General features: G+C 44.5%; 1 protein-coding gene across 1 annotated transcript in view; it reads right to left on the bottom strand.

Annotated features, from left to right (window-relative positions):
- Positions 1 to 275: 275 nt before the first annotated feature.
- COL20A1 (collagen type XX alpha 1 chain) overlaps positions 276 to 19,430 on the bottom strand; it is a 265,731-nt gene continuing 246,576 nt past the window's right edge. Inside the window, exons 36-40 of the mRNA XM_058174284.1 lie at positions 18,086 to 18,152; positions 10,622 to 10,810; positions 5,134 to 5,211; positions 2,349 to 2,504; positions 276 to 950 (exon numbers count right to left, since the gene is read on the bottom strand). Coding sequence (XP_058030267.1) covers positions 931 to 950; positions 2,349 to 2,504; positions 5,134 to 5,211; positions 10,622 to 10,810; positions 18,086 to 18,152 — 510 coding nt within the window. The 3' untranslated portion in view covers positions 276 to 930. The remainder of the gene's footprint in view (positions 951 to 2,348; positions 2,505 to 5,133; positions 5,212 to 10,621; positions 10,811 to 18,085; positions 18,153 to 19,430) is intronic.

Genomic DNA, 19,430 nt, shown 5'->3' with positions numbered 1-19,430 from the left:
ATGAAGATGTTGAAGAGTACTGGGCCTAAAACAGAGCCTTGGGATACTCCACTGCATACTTCCCTCCATGTGGATGTAGTTCCGTTGAGGACTACATGTTGAGTGCGGTTGGTCAGCCAGTTACGAATCCATCTGGTGGTGGTGCTGTCTAACCCACATTTTTCTACTTTATCTAGTAGTAGGTTATGGTCTACTTTATCAAATGCTTTTTTTTTCAGACTATAAGACGCACTCCCCCCCCCCCCAAAAAAGTGGGTAGAAATATCGGTGCATCTTATAGACTGAATATAGCCATTTTTGGCTTCCTAACCACCCCCTCCCAAGCGTGTCCTGTTTTTGCCAAAAATGGGCCTATTTTTTGCAATAACGGGACGCGCAGGGGGTTTTGGAGGCCTGCAGAGTGCTCCTGGGAGTTGGGGAGGGCAAAAACCAGACGTGTGAAGAAGTAATGAAATCCAAAATTTTTTACTACCGGTTCTGTGGGCGTGGCGTGGCGGGCATGGTGTAGCTTGGTGGGCATGGCAGGGGAAAGATATTGCAAAATCTCCATTCCCACCCCACTTCAGAGAAGGATATTGCAAAATCCCCATTCCCTCCCCACTCCTGGGGGAAGGATATTGTAAAATCTCCATTTCCTCCAGATCAGCTGGGACTCGGGAGGCAGAGAATAGATGCCGGTTCTCAGAACTACTCAAAATTTCCGCTACCGGTTCTGCAGAACTGGTCAGAACCTGCTGAAACCCACCTCTGAGTAGAATGTATGACCAACAAATTACCAATTGGCAATAAATCACATGACGTAGTGATGCATATCCTGGCAGATAAAAATAGGGCGATTTACAAAAGAGAAAATGAAACTTTGGCTATGGCGGTAATAAAAAAATATTGAAAACATAACATTGATCCACAGCAGCGTCTCTCTTTCTCTGGTCATGGGATCAGCCCGGCATCTGGAAACAGGAAATGAGGTAATGTCATTTATTTTATTTTTTTCAATATATTTTTTATTTTTTTAACAAAAAATGAACAACAATACATGGCATACATTGACATAAAACATATAACAAAAAAGAATTAACATAGAAACTGTGCTCCTTCTTTACATCAGCTTTGGTTCCTTATTCCTCTCATGTTTACATCCTTGTTCCCTCCTTCATTTCATTTAAACTTTTTTTTTTGTCCCATTCTCTCTTATATCTTTTTATCTTCTATCCTATCTATCCTTCTGACTATTCATTTTCTTTCATATACATGCATATATATGTCCCCTCGCACATATGTGCTAGTTATTCCTGACTCTAGGAGGTGATGCTCATCTCCATTTCAAAGCGGAAGAGCCAGTGAGGTCCAAAGACGTCTCCATGGACATGTGGCCGCCATGACTCAAGGCCAAAGGCACACGGAACGCTGTTACCGTCCCACCAAAGGTGGTCCCTATTTTTCTACTTGCATTTTTTATATGCTTTCGAACTGCTAGGTTGGCAGAAGCTGGGACAAGTAACCGGAGCTCACCCCGTTACGCGGCAGCACTAGGGATTCAAACCGCTGAACTGCCGACCTTTCGATCAACAATATGAGCCAGCAGTGTGCAGCAGCTGCTAAAAAAGCCAACACAGTTCTGGGCTGCATAAACAGTGGGATAGAATCAAGATCACGTGAAGTGTTAGTGCCACTTTATAATGCCTTGGTAAGGCCACACTTGGAATATTGCATCCAGTTTTGGTCGCCACAATGTAAAAAAGATGCTGAGACTCTAGAAAGAGTGCAGAGAAGAGCAACAAAGATGATTAGGGGACTGGAGATCAAAACATACGAAGAATGGTTGCAGGAACTGGGTATGTCTAGTTTAATGAAAAGAAGGACTAGGGGAGACATGATAGCAGTGTTCCAATATCTCAGGGGTTGCCACAAAGAAGAGGGAGTCAAGCTCTTCTCCAAAGCACCTGAGGGTAGAACAAGAAGCAATGGGTGGAAACTGATCAAAGAAAGAAGCAACTTAGAACTAAGGAGAAATTTCCTGACAGTGAGAACAATTAATAAGTGGAACGACTTGCCTGCAGAAGTTGTGAATGCTCCAACATTGGAAATTTTTAAGAAAATGTTGGATAACCATCTGACTGAGATAGTGTAGGGTTTCTAGCCTGGGCAGGGGGTTGGACTAGAAGGCCTCCAAGGTCCCTTCCAATTCTGTTGTTGTTGTTGTTGTTGTTTTTGTTGTTGTTATTATTATTATTAATAACAACAACAACAACAAGCTCAGCATCTTAGCCACTGTGCCACCATGTCCCTCTTGACTCACATACATTTAAGCTTATGAATGGTCCTGATTCTTTGTGCCTGACACCTACCTCTTCTACTATCCCTGTGGCATCCTGTAGGAAGACATCTACCTGCAGGACCAGGAACTCCAGGCTGGCCAGGAGCCCCAGGAAATCCAGATGGACCAATACTACCTGGAGGTCCTTTGGAGCCTTGTTGGCCAACCACCATTTCTCCTGGAGGGCCTAGGTGAGAGAGAAAAAAATAAAACTAATATTCTTTCAGTCCAGGCTAATGATAAGTCTTGTCTTAAACCCACAGAAATAGGAGAAATTGCTGGAAAAGGTGGCTGAGTCCTAATCTTTTTTTTTTAAATGTTATTTATTTTTAAACATAAAATAAAAAAACCTCATCAAATCAATTCCGTTACAATGTGCTGTAAGGGTGTTAACATATCTTCCTATGCATTCACAAAATAATCATTTCTTTCATACATATATCTTATACTCATTTTTCCTAACATATCTTTCCATTTAACTAATTATAGAATAAATCCCATATTTTATAATATTGCTTATCTTCTTGTTCTCTAATTTCAAATGTTAATTTACTCATCTCTGCACATTCCAACATTTTTCTAATTATTTCATCTTGCGAAGGTAACTTTTCATTTTTCCAATTTTTTTTTGCAAATACAATCCTAGCTGCAAATACAATCAAATATTTTATATCTCTAGTATATATCTCCGGTATAATTCCCAACAGAAAGATTTCTGGCTTAAAGTCAATATGCTTTTTGATCATTTTTTCCAACCACGTGTGTATTTTAGTCCAATATCTTTTAGCTTCAATGTATGTCCACCACATGTGGTAATATGATCCAGGTATCTGATGACATTTCCAACATTTTTCAGATTTGTCCTTAGACATTCTAGCAATTCTTGTCGGGGGTAGATGCCACCTATAAAACATCTTATACAAATCCTCTTTAAATGCTGTAGACAAGCTGAGTCCTAATCTTATACGACTCAATTAAGGTGGAAATGTCCAAAGTAGCTGGCCTCGTCCATTCTCCAAAATACAATGAGCTGATGGGACATGTTTAGTACCTGGATGCAAAATCACCAGAAAATCTGGGGGGGGGGGAATTGAAAACTAAGCAGACAATACAAATGACCCATCCATGTAGATTTCCTGGTGAGGTACCTGTGGACTTCAACCCCCAGAATTCCCCAGCCAGCATACGAATTCTGGGAGTTGAAGCCCACAAGTTGCCAAGGTTGGATGCCTGGATGAGACATTAGCCATTAAAGCACCCCCTCCCTGATGCGGGAATGGGATAACTCATCCTGGCCAACATGCTCTGGCCAATTCACCATTGTCAATTCACCATGGCCAACTCATCACGGCCAGCTCACCAAGGCCTTCTCGCCACAGGCCACTCACTGCAGGACAATGTAACAATTTATTTAAAATAATTGAAAAATGATTTTAATTTTTGTGTCGTTCACATTTCATTTTATCCCTCTTTTGGCATCCTTTCTTGAATGATTCTATTCCACCATTTCTTCAATGTTATGTAACTTTTGTCTCAAAGTGAGTTGACCATGGTGAGCTGGCTGCAGTAAGTTGGATGTGGCGAGTTTGTTGTGTCTCGTCCGCTTTCACCGCAGCCAGGGCCTTCTTATCTGCTTCCGAACGCTGAGGAATGTCCTAATATGCCTCCCGGCCCCAGCCCTGGCTCCATGCCCAGACAGGCTGAGGAGGAAGAAGTACCTCCAGCCCCCAGCTCTGGCTCCATGCCCAGGCAAACGGAGCAACTAGACCCCTCCCCGTCCCCCACAGCATGTGAGCCTGAGGAAGGTCAATTACCAACAGCTGCCGACTGGAGTGACCCTCGCTTCAGAAGAATTGATAGGTGGCGGCGACAGAAGGAAGGGAGGGGCAGGCCTGGATAAGTGCTGAGTCATGGAGCCACACCCCATGGCCTATATAAAGGATCTGCTTTCTGGCATTCTCTGAGTCAGGCAAAGTCTGACATATCTTGCTGAAGTCACTTTCTGGTCTCCTGCCTGCCTTGAGTACTTTGCTAGGACTTTGGCAGAGCTGCAGAGGCACGTCTGATTTGGATTTCCCTGACCCGGCCGTCAGCGGAGGAGTGGGACATGACAGAGTTGTTCTACACCCACCCACACACCCAATGACCTCTTGTCAGGATTCCAAGGAACACCCCCCCAACGAAATAAAGCTCTGAGGCTTGAGGTTCCTCAAAGTTCCAATTTATTACAGATGTCATGTTGGCACAGCTGGGAAAACCGGAAACTGAAAGCTTCTGGGTTTTCCACACCCAGTTGACAGTTCACAGCCCTGCCCCACACCCACAAGTTCATCACATTGTCCAGTCAACTCTTCACCCTCAACTGGATACAATCTTCAGGCAATCTCCATCAGACGCTGGATGTCCTTGAATACGGAATGTTGTTATGACTAACTTTCTACCGCTCCAACAACAACCCCCTCCCAACTTCCCCAGCTAAAATATTTGGCAGTTAAGAAGCAAAAAGAAAATTGCCTTCCAAAACTGACACCTCTAGCTTGAACATACACACATTCAGGAAGGAAGAACCCATCGTCCCTCTGCATGATTGGTTCTGCAATTGCACTGAACCCAGAATTAGGACCGTTTGCCTAATTTTCAATGGGACTCTCTGTACTCGGAACTTAAATCCATTATTTTGTGTCCTGCACTCTGGAATAACAAAGAACCTTTTTTTGGGGGGGGGTGTCCAACTTTGATGTGATATGATGATGTCTGATTAGAGATCCTTACTCCGGATTTGTTTTTCTCTTCACACCAGTGATGAGTGACCATACCTGCTTGACCACTTGGTCCTTCAGAACCTTCCACCCTTTGTCCAAAAGCGCCTTTTTCTCCCTTGGGCCCAGGGACACCTGATAGAGGAGAAGAGCCATTTAGAAAAGAGAATAACAGGGTTGGAAGGGACCGTGGAGGTCTTCTAGTCCAACCCCCTGTTCAAATAGGAGACCCTATACCAGTGACGGCTAACCTTTTCTGGACCGAGTACCCAAAGTGCACATGTGCGCACATGAACCCCCCAAATGCAATGCATGTGGGCCCCCCACATGCGCTCCACCCCATGCATGTGCGCACGGCCACCTGCATGCACCCCTGCATATACGCCTGCCCCCATGTGACCCACCCCCCTGTGCATGTGCCCAGCCCTCTGAATATGTGCAGTCCCCCTGCATGCACACATAGCCCCCCTGCATGCATGTGTGGCCCCCCTGCATGTGCACATGGCTCCCCTGCATGCGTGCGGTCCCCCTCCATGTGTGCGAGGCCCTGCGCATGTGCCCTACCCCTGTGCATGTGTGGCAGAGACCTGAAGACCAGCTGGCCGGCGGGAGGCGTGTGCAAGTGTGTGGCAAAGCTGAGTTGGGGCGACTACTTGCGTGCCCACAGAGAGGGTTCTGCGTGCCACCTCTGGCACGCATGCCATAGGTTCGCCATCACAGCCCTATCCCATTTCAGACAAATGGTTGTCCACTTTTTCTACAATTCTATTTTCACAATTCTACAGAGGAATTATTGAGTCTGTCATTTGCACCTCTATAACTGTCTGGTTCGGTTCTGCAACCCAACAAGAAAAACACAGACTTCAGAGGATAATTAGAACTGCAGAAAAAATAATTGCTACCAACCTGCCTTCCATTGAGGACCTGTATACTGCACGAATCAAGAAGAGGGCCATGAAAATATTTACAGATCCCTCGCATCCTGGACATAAACTGTTTCAACCCCTACCCTCAAAACGACGCTATAGAGCACTGCACACCAGAACAACTAGACACAAGAACAGTTTTTTCCCGAAGGCCATCACTCTGCTAAACAAATAATTCCATCAACACTGTCAGACTATTTACTGAATCTGCACTACTATTAATCTTCTCATAGTTCCCATCGCCAATCTCTTTCCACTTATGACTGTATGACTATAACTTGTTGCTGGCAATCCTTATGATTTATATTGATATATTGACCATCAATTGTGTTGTAAATGTTGTACCTTGATGAACGTATCTTTTCTTTTATGTACACTGAGAGCATATGCACCAAGACAAATTCCTTGTGTGTCCAATCACACTTGGCCAATAAAATTCTATTCTATTCTATTCTATTCTATTCTATTCTATTCTATTCTATTCTATTCTATTCTATTCTATTCTATTCTATTCTATTCTTTCTTCTCAAAAACCTTCAGTGATGGAGGTTCATTGATGCTCTTCATTTGAAGCTAGCCAGTGTGTCAGATTCTTAATTTAACTGGATTCATTCTGCTCCCTTCAGCTCGCTGTAAAGTCTAAAGACACCTTACAGCAAATCTGTCCCTGAGTAGAATAATGCTGACTTCTACTTGTAAATGAAATTAAAAGTGAAACCTCAGACCAGAGGTGGAATTCATCCGGTTCTGTCCGGTTCGGCTGAACCGGTAGTGGCATCTGCGGGGAGGCTCTGCCCACCCGCCCAGACTATACATTTGCAAACCGATAGGGAAGGCAAGTGAATCCCACCTCTGCCTCAGACTAAATTTTTATTTCATTTACGTGCATAGTGATCCCCGTCCTAACTTTTTGGACAGCTTTTTCTGTGGCACTTTTTGGACAGATCCAAAGTAACCATAAGCAGCCAGTGGGGAAAAAAAAAAAGGTTGTTTGATTCACTCTGAAAGACAAACTAGGAGTATATCTACAATATATCAAGGATTTCCAAACTCAGGAACCTTAACTTTAAGACTTGTGGACTTTTCAATTAGTTTTTGAGTGAAGTTAGGAATTGCTATGTATTAGTTTAAGAAAGAAGGGAATTGATAGTGTGATGGTGTGATGGTGTGAAATGGAATATGTTTTACGTTATATTTTAGATTATGTTTGTTAGTTACTATACCCTGTATTCTGTTCTGGGAAGTCTCGGGGGGGGGGAGGACGGGGGAAATGGGGGGGGGGAAGGGGAAGACTATAAATTGATTGATTGCCATTGTACAGGAATAATGGTAGAATTAAAAAGTTGGAATGGTGTAAAGTCGGGGCTGCTCGGTAACCACTCCCGAAGGGAAAGGGTAAGGAAAGAGGAGTAAAGAAGGAAAAAAGTAGGTAGGCAGGTGGGTAGGTAGGAAAGAAGGGAGGGAGAAGAAAGGATAGGAGGAGAAGAAGAAGGAGAAGATAGAGGGTTAGAAAGGATGGTAGTGAGAAGTGGGAAAGAGGTGGGGAAGTAGGAAAGTGAGGAGAAGGATGGTGGGGAAAGTTGAAGAAGGATGAGAAGGGAAGAAAGGATTAAGGGAGGGAGTGGCGGTTGAGCAGCCCTGATTGAGTATAATTTGAGTATAGGATTGATTGTTGGATAAGTGATTGTATTGTACACTGGTCAAATTGTGGGAATTATTATGGAAAATAAAAAAAAAATTGCCCTAAAAAAAAAAAGACTTGTGGACTTTTAACCCCCAGAATTCCCCAGCCAGCATGGCATGGTTGGCTGGGGAATTCTGGGAGCTGAAGTCCACAAGTCTTAAGAGTTGCCTAGCTTGGACATTCGGATCTATATAAACAGTGACATCTGTAAGCAACTTCAGTTGCTCCTAAGATGTAAGGGCAGATCATGAAAAAAAAAAAAAAAAGGCTGAATGACAGATTTAGGTTGGTGTGTGATCTACTTTCTTTGCCGGCCAATTAAATCAGCAACTTTGACTCTGGCCTGCAAGCCGAAGTAAAAAACATCACCAAGGGAGTTTAAATGTCTGTTCTTGTTGTCGGAGACTTTTTCTTGCTAAAATGACCTTCTTGGGATCTAAGAATAACCCAGCGGTATCCAAAATAAGAGAGAGGGGCATAGATTGATCCTCAAATGGAAGCTTAATCACTGAATTAATGCAAAGAGACTCCAGAGATGACCTCCTATTTGCAATAAAGAGTTGTGTCTTCTCAAAATTTTTAGCTCTGAGTCAAGATGGGACCAGCTCAGTGGTGGTATTCAGCCATTTCTATCCGGTTCGGGAAAACCGGTAGCTGTTGTTGTCCACCAGCAGCCTGCGGACCTGGCAGTGGAGTCGGACAGTGAGGAGGCTGGGGAGGACAATGGGTCAGTCCTGGTGTCAGGAGAAGGCCCGGACGAGGGCTCTGCATTGGAGGCAGAGATGGGGCCAAGGCCATCTGGGAGCGATGCGTGGACTCCGGAGCCTCCAGAGGCAGACAGCAGAGAGGCAGAGGAACAGGAGGACCCTGTTCCTAGTGCACACATGCGAAGAGCTGCCAGAAGGCAAGAGCAACTCAAGTAAAAAGGATGACTCGGGAGTAATGCCAAAAGATGATTGGCCCCTCCCATAAGGCTTAAAAGAACAGCAACCAGCCGTTGGGCTCTTTGTAGGAAAGCAACATTGAATTCTGTGCTTCTTGTCAGCGTCTCTTGAACTTTGTGGGGTTTTTCCCAAGAAAAACCTTCAGCAGGTTGCCAAAGACATCAAAGGTTGGTGATAAGGCTGACTGGACTGGTTATTAAGAATTTTGTTTTGGACGAAGCTGAGAATGAATTAATTCTCAGCTGTTTTAATAAAATAAGTTTGTGGAGGACTGAATTGTGTTTAGTAATCACTACTTGGGCCTTGGTCACAACAGTAGTGGCAGCTGTGGGAGGCTCCACCCACCCGGCCAGATGTCATCACTTCCTGTTTCTGATGCTCTGCGCATGCTCTTCGGGTTCCTCACACACTCACATTTGAGAACTGGTGAATACCACCCCTGGACCAGCTCAAATATTTTGGCCACCAAATGAGAAGAGAGGAGGATTCATTGGAGAAGACCCTGATGTTGGGAAAGATGGAAGGCAAAAGGAGAAGGGGAGGGCAAAGGAGGGAACACTTAGATAGAGTTATCCATGTAATGAACATGAATTTGGGAGATTCCAAGAGACAGTGAAGGATGGGGGGGGGCTGGCATCTGTGGTCCATGGGGTCATGAAAAATTGGACATGACTTAGTGTCTGAACAACAAGAAGAAGATGAGAGAGAGAGCGCCTTTCTGAAGATACAGGAATGAACTATAATTCGAAAATAAAACCAATAGGTATGCATTTACCTGCTCCCAACAGACAGGAACCAAGATGGTAGAGGGAAAATCACCTGTCTCTTTGATATCTCCGTGGGATGCATGCACAAAACAGGTGGAGCGTACAGTGTGACACTCCATCTACCATTAAAGTTTAATGAGGGGCCTCTGGTGGCTCAGACTGCTAAGACAGTCTGTTATTAACACAGCTGCTTGCAATTACTGCAGGTTCAAGTCCCACCAGGCACCAGGCCCAAGGTTGACTCAGCCTTCCATCCTTTATAAGGTAGATAAAATGAGGACCCAGATTGTTGGGGGCAATAAGTTGACTTTGTATATAATATACAAATGGATGGAGACTATTGCTAACATAGTGTAAGCCGCCCTGAGTCTTCGGAGAAGGGTGGGATATAAATGCAAATAAAAAAAAATGAAAAGAAAAACTAGGACAGGGTGACATGATAGCAGCGTTCCAATATCTGAGGGCTGCCACAAAGAAGAGGGGGGGGGGGTTAAGCTATTCTCCGAAGCAGCTAAAGGCAGGACAAGAAGCAACGGATGGAAACTAGTCAAGGAGAGAAGCAACCTAGAGCAAAGGAGGAATTTCCTGACAGCCGGAACAATTAACCAGTGGGACAACTTGTCTTCTGACATTATGGATGCTACATCACTGGAGGCTATTAAGAAGAGATTGGGCAACCATTTGTCTGAAATGGTATATGTTTATGTTGTTTGTTGTTTATGTTTATTCAATTTCTATACCGCCCTTCTCCCGAAGGACTCAGGGCGGTTTACAGCCAACTAAGAACAATAAATACAAAAAATAAAAAACAAATTAAAAAGAATTATTTAGATAGGCTGAATATACTAAAAACTATTAAAATCCCCATTAAAACTATTAGGCCAGTCCTGCACGATGGAATAAAAGAGTTTTCAACTCACGCCGGAAGGCCCAGAGGTCAGGGAGTTGGCATATCCCTGGGGCTAGCTCGTTCCAGAGGGCTGGAGCCACTACAGAGAAGGCTCTCCCCCTGGGGGTCACCAGTCGACATTGTCTGGTCGACGGCAGCCTGAGGAGACCCTTTCTGTGGGAGCGCACTGGTCAATGGGAGGCCACCGGTAGCAGGGTCTCCTGTCTGAGCAGGGGGCTGGACTAGAAGACCTCCAAGGTCCCTTCCGTTCTGTTCTGTTCAATCCTTCCTCTTCCTATTTCCCCACCACCACCACAGCAGCTCTGTTGTTCTACCTCTTTCTCCTGGATATCCATCCCTTCCTGGAAGTCCGGGCATCCCGATTTCTCCTCTTTCACCTTTCGCTCCAGGGAACCCGGTGAGACCGGTTGGTCCAGGCTCTCCAGCCTTCGGTTCCTCCTCCCAGATGGGGACAGGTTTCCGCGATTGTTCGTGAACAAACGTGTCGAACTTTAACACATGCGCTGGAGAAGAACCAATGGAAAGTGGTGAGATTTCCCTTCTCGCCTCCCCACCCAAGCTGTTCTCTTTCCTGCATTTGCTGAAGTCCTTTAGCAAAATCTCCTTTTAAATGAACAGTAGGCATTTCCAGGGGTGGGATTCAAAATTCTAGCAACCGGTTCGCTGCCTGGTTGCTGGGTGAGAGTGGACATGGTAGGCGTGGCCTATTCGGCCTCCTGCACCAAGGCGGGGGTGGTGGTTTCTCCTTCCCCAAGCTCCGGAGGCTTTCCTCTAGCCTCTGGGATGGCAGAAATGGTCTCCCCCGGGCTCTGGAGTCCCTCTGGAAGCTGGAAACGGGCCCATTTCAGGACTTCCAGAACTTCTGGGAAACCTGTTTTTCGCCCTCCCCAGGCTCTGGAGGCTTTTCTTGAGCCTCCAGGAGGGTGAAAACAGCCTCCCTGGATTCCGGAGACCCTCCGGAGGCTGGAAATGGGCCCGTTTCTGGACTTCTGGAACTTCCAGGTGGCCTGTTTTTTACCCTCCCAGAGCCTCCACGCAGAAGCTGCACTTACCTGGCATTCAAAATGGGCCATGTGGAGACTCCTGGGAGGGGCAGGGTGGATGGGGCCAGCCAGTCCTTGCAACAGGGGTGAAATCTAAAAATTTTCCCTACTGGTTCTGTGGGCGTGGCTTAATTGGTGGTTGTGGCTTGGTGGTCAGATGGCTTGGTGGGCGTGGCCAATAACAATAAATAATAAAAATAATAAATAAAGTATAAAAAAACAATAAGAGGTACCAAAAACCAACTTTCACACTTTACACACTATCATGCAGTCTTTTAGGTCTTGGGGAAACAGCAATTTCTATCTGACAATTATTTGGAAAAGCAGAATCAATTTCAATTCCTTCTCAGCATAAACATAACACTTAACAACGGTGGCAAGAAAATGTTGTAAAATGGGGCAAAACTCACTTAACAACTGTCTCGCGGAGTGACAGACATTTTGGCCTCAATTGTGGCCGTAAGTCGAGGATCACCTGTGTTTATTTTATTGCACAGACTACACAGCTCTGCCCCCCTAACTCTCAGAGTTAGCATCCTGTTGTTTCAAAACTTGGCAGGAGTATTTTTCTCCTGTTCTCCCATCAACCCCTCTTCTCTAACTGAGCCAGAAGTTCTCCATGGAGAACTTTGAGTCCGAATCTATTTCACAAGTTAAGTTCTTTTTAATAGACAGCGCTGCGCGATCTCAGCTGACTGGTAGAATGACATCCAGTTTTCAATATGTGCTTTTTTTTAATTAGCGGTGATGGGTACGCCATTGGAAGACCAGAGTCGGCACAGATCACCCTGGAGAAGGACTCTATACGGTTGCTAAGCATCAGCACCAATCACAAAAGCAATTGGGTTCTTGAGGGATCATCAGTCAGGCAAATTTGCATTCAGAACCAGGTAGCGGGCAAGTAAGCAACGTTCTTAACCTCAACCGAGCACGGAGAAAGACAAAAGAGAAACTTCCTTTGATTGCATGCAATTCTCTTATTGGCAGGTTGGAATGGAATAAATTTTTTATTTATTTTATTTGTCACAACAGTATATATAAGCATAAGCATGAAATAACTATACGATATATAAGCATTAATATAATCATAAGTATGTGATAACTATATAAAATTGGATACAATCAAAGGGAACATTAGGACAGGAATGGTAGGCACGCTGGTGCTCTTATGCACGCCCCTTACAGACCTCTTAGGAATGGGGTGAGGTCAATAGTAGATAGTCTTTGGTTGAAGCTTTGGGGATTTTGGGAAGAGACCACAGAGTCAGGTAGTTTATTCCAAGCATCAACAACTCTGTTACTGAAGTCATATTTTCTGCAATCAAGATTGGAGCGGTTCACATTAAGCTTAAATCTATTGTGTGCTCGTGTACTGTTGTGATGTTTTCTGCAGCCTGTAGTTTAATTCTCTCCCTTTTTTTCTCAGCAATAAAACAAGCAGGGGAAATCCTGAAGCAAATTAGGCATCAGATAGCCAGAGCGGATTATTTTCAGACACTGTTCACTTGACATGCTGAACTGATCATGCATATGCTATACAACAACTAATTAATGCAGCCCGTGAATGCCAAGTTAGTTTTTCTTCTCTCAACAGATCAGGATTTGTTTGACGTTAAATTAATTTCCTGCCAATCACCTGACTCCTGTATGTAGTGAAACCATCCTTTCCAACGGCTAGGTCTCAGATAAAATCCTAAAGAGCGCTTGTCAAAATGAGATCGCTCTAAACCAGGGCTTTTCACTTAGCAACAGAGGTGGTATTCAGCCAGATTGGAATGGTTCGGGCGAACTGGTAGCGGCGACTGCAGGTGGCAGCGTAAAGAAGTTCTATTTAGCCATGTTTTTGAGGCCGGGTGCATGTGCGGAAGGCTAATGTGTGAGCAAAGCACATGCATGGAAGCCTGGGTACTGTTGTGCCTCGTCCACTTTCCCCGCAGCCGGGCCCGTCTTATCTGCTTCCGAACGCTGAGGAATGTCCTAACATGCCTCCCGGCCCCAGCTCTGGCTCCATGCCCAGACAGGCCGAGGAAGAAGAAGTGCCCCCAGCCCCCAGCCCTGGCTCCATGCCCAGGCAAACGGAGCAACTAGACCCCTCCCCCTCCCCCTCCCCCACAGCATGTGAGCCTGAGGAAGGTCAATTACCAACAGCTGCAGACTGGAGTGACCTTCACTTCAGGAGAATTGATAGGCGCCTGGATAAGTGCTGAGTCATGGAGCCACACCCCATGGCCTATATAAAGGATCTGCTTTCTGGCATTCTCTGAGTCAGGCAAAGTCTACCTTATCTTAACATAACATAACATCAGAGTTGGAAGGGACCTTGGAGGCCTTCTAGTCCAACCCCCTGCCCAGGCAGGAAACCCTACACCATCTCAGTCAGATGGTTATCCAACATTTTCTTAAAAATTTCCAGTGTTGGAGCATTCACAACTTCTGCAGGCAAGTCGTTCCACTTATTAATTGTTCTAACTGTCAGGAAATTTCTCCTTAGTTCTAAGTTGCTTCTTTCTTTGATCAGTTTCCACCCATTGCTTCTTGTTCTACCCTCAGGTGCTTTGGTGAACAGCCTGACTCCCTCTTCTTTGTGGCAGCCCCTAAGATATTGGAACACAGCTATCATATCTCCCCTAGTCCTTCTTTTTGTTAAACTAGACATACCCAGTTCCTGCAACCGTTCTTCATATGTTTTATCCTCCAGTCCCCTAATCACCTTTGTTGCTCTTCTCTGCACTCTTTCTAGAGTCTCAACATCTTTTTTACATCATGGCGACCAAAATTGGATGCAATATTCCAAGTGTGGCCTTACCAAGGCATTATAAAGTGGCACTAACACTTCACGTGATCTTGATTCTATCCCTCTGTTTATGCAGCCCAGAACTGTGTTGGCTTTTTTGGCAGCTGCTGCACACTGCTGGCTCATATCTAGATGGTTATCCACTAGGACTCCAAGATCCCTCTCACAGGTACTACTATTGAGCAAGGTACCACATATACGGTACTGGTACATTTTGTTTTTTTGGCCTAAATGTAGAACCTTACTTTTTTCACTGTTGAATTTCATTTTGTTAGATAGCGCCCAATGTTCAAGTCTGTCAAGATCTTTCTGTAACTTGAGCCTATCTTCTGGAGTGTTGGCTATTCCTGCCAGCTTGGTGTCATCTGCAAATTTGATGAGTTCCCCATCTATCCCCTCGTCCAAGTCATTGATGAAGATGTTGAAGAGTACTGGGCCTAAAACAGAGCCTTGGGGTACTCCACTGCATACTTCCCTCCATGTGGATGTAGTTCCGTTGAGGACTACACGTTGAGTGCGGTTGGTCAGCCAATTACGAATCCATCTGGTGGTGGTGCTGTCTAACCCACATTTTTCTACTTTATCTAGTAGTAGGTTATGGTCTACTTTATCAAATGCTTTACTGAAGTCCAAGTAAATTATATCGACAGCATTCCTCTGGTCTACTAATTTTGTCATTTTGTCAAAGAATGCGATAAGATTAGTCTGGCATGATCTGTTTTTGACAAACCCATGTTGGCTTTTGGTTATTACTTTGTTTGCTTCTAGGTGTTCGGTGATTCGTTGCTTGATTATCTTTTCCAGAATCTTCCCCGGTATTGAGGTCAGACTGATAGGTCTGTAGTTTCCTGGATCTGTTTTTTTTCCTTTTTTGAAGATGGGAATTACATCAGCTCTTTTCCAGTCCTCTGGCAGCTCCCCTGTGCTCCAGGATCTTTGAAAGATATAGTTCAGTGGTTCTGAGATCACGTCTGCCAGTTCCTTCAGAACCTTGGGGTGTAATCCATCCGGTCCTGGTGATTTGAACTCGTCTAGGGTAGACAGGTGTTCACTTACCATTTTCTTCCCTATTTTAACTTGTGTTTCTAATCTGTTTTTGTAGTGCTGTTTTGATAGGTTGGATTGTTTTTCCTTTTGTGTAAAGACAGATGCAAAATATGAGTTAAGTAGATCTGCTTTCTCCCTGTTGCTTGTCATCTTCTTGCCACTTTCTCCCAGCAATGGGCCAATTGTTTCCTTGACTTTTTTCTTGTTTTTAACATGTTGGAAGAAGCTTTTTTTGTTATTTTTTACTTTTGTCGCTAGCCTTTGTTCATTGTGAGCCTTAGCTTTCCTCACTTCATCTTTACAGGCTCGGGCTATTTGCTGATATTCTGCCTTAGTTATTTGCCCCTTTTTCCACTTTTTATATTTGTCCTTTTTGTCTTTCAATTTGTCAGATAGTTCTTTATGCATCCATGCTGGTTTCTTTTGAGATCTACTATTTTTCTTCTTCATTGGTATTGTGTTAGACTACGCTTTTATAATCTCACTTTTCAAAATTTCCCAAGCTTCTTGAGTTGTTTTCCCCCTGAGGATTCTCATCCATTGAATCCTTCTCAAGCTCTCTCTAAGTTTATTGAAATTAGCTCTCTTAAAGTCCAAGACTCTAGTTTGACTTTGTTCTACTACTTGTATTTGCTTAATGTCGAATTCCAATATTGCGTGGTCACTTGCCCCCAAGGTTCCTGTAGCTTCAACACCTTCTATCATTTCATCTCTGTTAGTGAGAATTAAGTCCAATATAGCTGATCCCCTTGTCGCCTTCTCTATTTTTTGGGAAACAAAGTTGTCTGCTAGGTTTGTTAGGAACCTGTTGGATCTTCCACTTGGTGCAGAGTTTGTTTCCCAGTTGATGTCAGGGTAGTTAAAATCCCCATTACTACTGTGATGTGCTTCCTACATACCTTAGTTAGCTGACTAGCAAAAGTTCATCTACTTCCTCTGTTTGGTTGGGTGGCCTATAGTATAGACCTATGGCAATATCGTTTTCACCCTTTTATATTGACCCAAATACATTCAAGATGATTTTCATCATTGTTGTGCTCTATTTCTGTAGAGATGTAGTTATTTCTTATATATAGTGCAACTCCACCTCCTCTTTTATTTGGTCTATTTCTTTTAAATAATTTATATCCCTCTAGCTGTATGTTCCATTTGTCAGTTTCATCCCACCAAGTTTCCGTAATGGCAACAATATCATATCTACCCTCATTTACTTGGATTTCTAATTCACCCTGTTTATTCCTCATACTCTGTGCATTGGTGTATAGACATTTGAGTCCATTTGGATTGATCTTGTGTTTACTGTCTACATAACCTGTGTTGACTGCCCCTACTTTCTTGCCACCTGTTGGTTTAGTGCACATGGTACACTATGTACCACTACCATGGTACATGGTATCTTGCTGAAATCATTTTCTGGTCTCCTGCCTGCCTTGAAAACTTTGCTAGGACTTTGGCAGAGCTGCAGAGGCACGCCTGATTTGGATTTCCCTGACCCGGCCGTCAGCGGAGGAGTGGGACACGACAGGTGCGTGCACGGAAGGTGCATGCACAAAGCGAGCATGTGCACTCAGGGCAAACTGGTAGTAAGCATTTTTGAAACCCACCGCTGCTTAGCAATCTTAAGATGTGTGGGCATCAGCTCCATGCTGGCTGGGTAATTCTGGGAGTTGATGTGGTGACATTGCTCTAGGAGAAAGGAAGGAAGGAAGGAAGGAAGGAAGGAAGGAAGGAAGGAAGGAGAGGAGGAGGAGGAGGAGGAGGAGGAGGAGGAGGAGGAGGAGGAGGAGGAGGAGGAGGAGGAGGAGGAGGAGGAGGAGGAGAAGGACAAGGAAACCAAAGCAAGATTTATAGATTCAATTACAATGGTGATGGTGCACCATGGAAAACCTCAAAAACCAGGTGAGGAACAGATGGAGAAAATCAATCATGTGATCACTAAGAACTGACAGCAATTGATGACGTATAATTTAAAATATCAGTTTTCCTCCAATTGCTCAAGATGGCATACAGTACCTAGCGTTCCATCTTCCTATTTCTCCCCCATAACAACGGGTTGGCTGCTGCAAAGAAACATAGGGCACTTCAGTGCTTGAAGGTAGGCTAGAATTTGGGTTTCCCCAGCTGTAGTTAAAGACCTTACCTACTTTATCACACCCATGTTCAAAGGTAATTAGTTTTACAAGGTATCAGAGATGGTATTCAGCCGGTTTGGTCCGGTTCGCCTGAACCGGTAGTGGAAATCGCTGGTAGGCCCAGCAGAAGGCTTGCGTGCCAGCAAAACACATGTTGCAGAAGGCCGGGCGCATGTGTGGATAGGTGTGCGTGGATGGGACGCATGCACATTTGCGAACCGGTAGGGAAAGTAAGGGGAATATCACCCCTGCTAGGTATACAGATCTATAGTTACACAGATTCATCTATCAATCGCTTCCCCATTTTTCTCTGCAGCAACCACCCATGAAATGAGTCCGGTTGAAAGACAGGAATTGATCCAAGGTTTCTCAGGGAGCTTCCATGATTGAGGAAGACTAGAACCTGACTCTCCCCAATCCTTGTCTTCCCCCTGCATCATCCTGGCTTAAAGTCTCCTTCAGTGAATTTACATTTCTGATCAGAAGTCCGAATCTCGCCTCTTATTCCTTAGGTGAGACAGAAGAAGCCCTACTGGAAGGCAAGTGAAATTGATTGACCTAGAGATGGACAATAATATGCTGGTAGGTAACCTGTTCAGCTGGCTTTGAGCAAAAACCCCGTGAGGCTTCCCAACACATTATCCGGTCGAGCTACAGTACACGCACCTTGTTGTCCATCTCACATCTCATCTGACCCTACAGCCATGGCAGTCGCAGAGGTGAAAGTCACAGGGAAGATGTTATGCTGTGATATATACTTACACTGGATCAGACGCTCGCAAGCTTGGTTTACCAGGTGGTAAATGGTAGATAGGGACTGTGCTTCACCCTAGGAGAGAAGAAAAGAAAGCCAGTTTGGTCTAGTACGGGGGTCTCCAACCTTGACACCTTTAAGACTTGTGGACTTCAACTCCCAGAGCTCTGGGAGTTGAAGTCCACAAGTCTTAAAGTTGTCAAGGTTGGAGACCCCAGGTCTAGTAGTTGAGGCAGCAGGCTAGAAAATGGGAGACTGGGAGTTCTAGTCCTGCCTTAGGCGTGAAAGTCAATTGGATGACTTTGGTTCAATCACCTGAAGACTGGGAGTTCCAGCCCTGCCTTAGGCATGAAAGTCACTTGGATGACACCAGGAGATGGTGGCTAAGGTGAGACTATAACTCACAAGTCTCATGGTAACTGGCCCAAGGTCACCCTACTCAGCTTTTCATGCCTATGGCGGAACTAAAATGCGTTGTCTCCTGGTGGTTGGTCCAGTTCACCAAGATGGCTTTTGTGTCTAAAGCAGGACTAGAACTAATCTCCTGTATTGGCCAAAGTCATCCAGCCACTTTCCAAGGCGGGACAAGAACTCATCACCTCCCCTGGTGATTGGCCTAAAGTCACCCAGTTGCCTTTCATACCTAAGGTGGGACTAGAACTCACCACCTCCTGGTGATTGGCCCAAAGTCATCCGACTGGGAACTCATAACTCTTCTGGCTTCCAGGCCAACACCTTATCCACTACACCAATGTTGATATATTTGTCCAAGAGGTGTTGTCCAAAATTAGATGGTTCAATACAACCTCATCTTGAAGCTAAATCTCTTATTTTATTGCACGCATCATTTTGGTTATGTGTGTTCCTTACAGCAGATAAGAGAATAATCAAATCACTGAAAACAATTTGAAAATAAGCTGGGCTATAGGCCATAAAAGCTCGCCATAAAATATTATGATTATCCATTTTCATGCCATTATGGCTTTTTATGGATTATAGCAATGTTGATGATATTTCAGCTGCTTGATTATCCCCCTGGGAATGCAAACAGACGAAAGGAAGTGTTGTAGTACATTAAGGGAGGCATTTTCAAGGACAGTCTATTTGTTCAGTCCCCAAAGAACGGGGAAGGTGACTTCGCGAAATATTCAGGAATTGATCCCTATCGGATGGCAAGATTCTTTTTCTAGTCATTTTAAACATCAGACTTCTTTGATTAAATGTCTCCTCAGGATCACGTGGCAGCAATTGCATTTATATTGCCTGTAATTCTGAGAAACAAATGACAAATGCAACATTCTCAGAGCAACAGTCAAGAGAAGGAAAAGATGAGGTTTAAAATGTTGCTGATAT

Source organism: Ahaetulla prasina, chromosome 3 (assembly GCF_028640845.1).
Source record: "Ahaetulla prasina isolate Xishuangbanna chromosome 3, ASM2864084v1, whole genome shotgun sequence".
NCBI classification, from domain to species: Eukaryota; Metazoa; Chordata; class Lepidosauria; order Squamata; family Colubridae; genus Ahaetulla; species Ahaetulla prasina.
The sequence above is the reverse complement of the archived record's forward strand: the minus strand, read 5'-3'. Positions and strand labels throughout refer to the sequence as shown.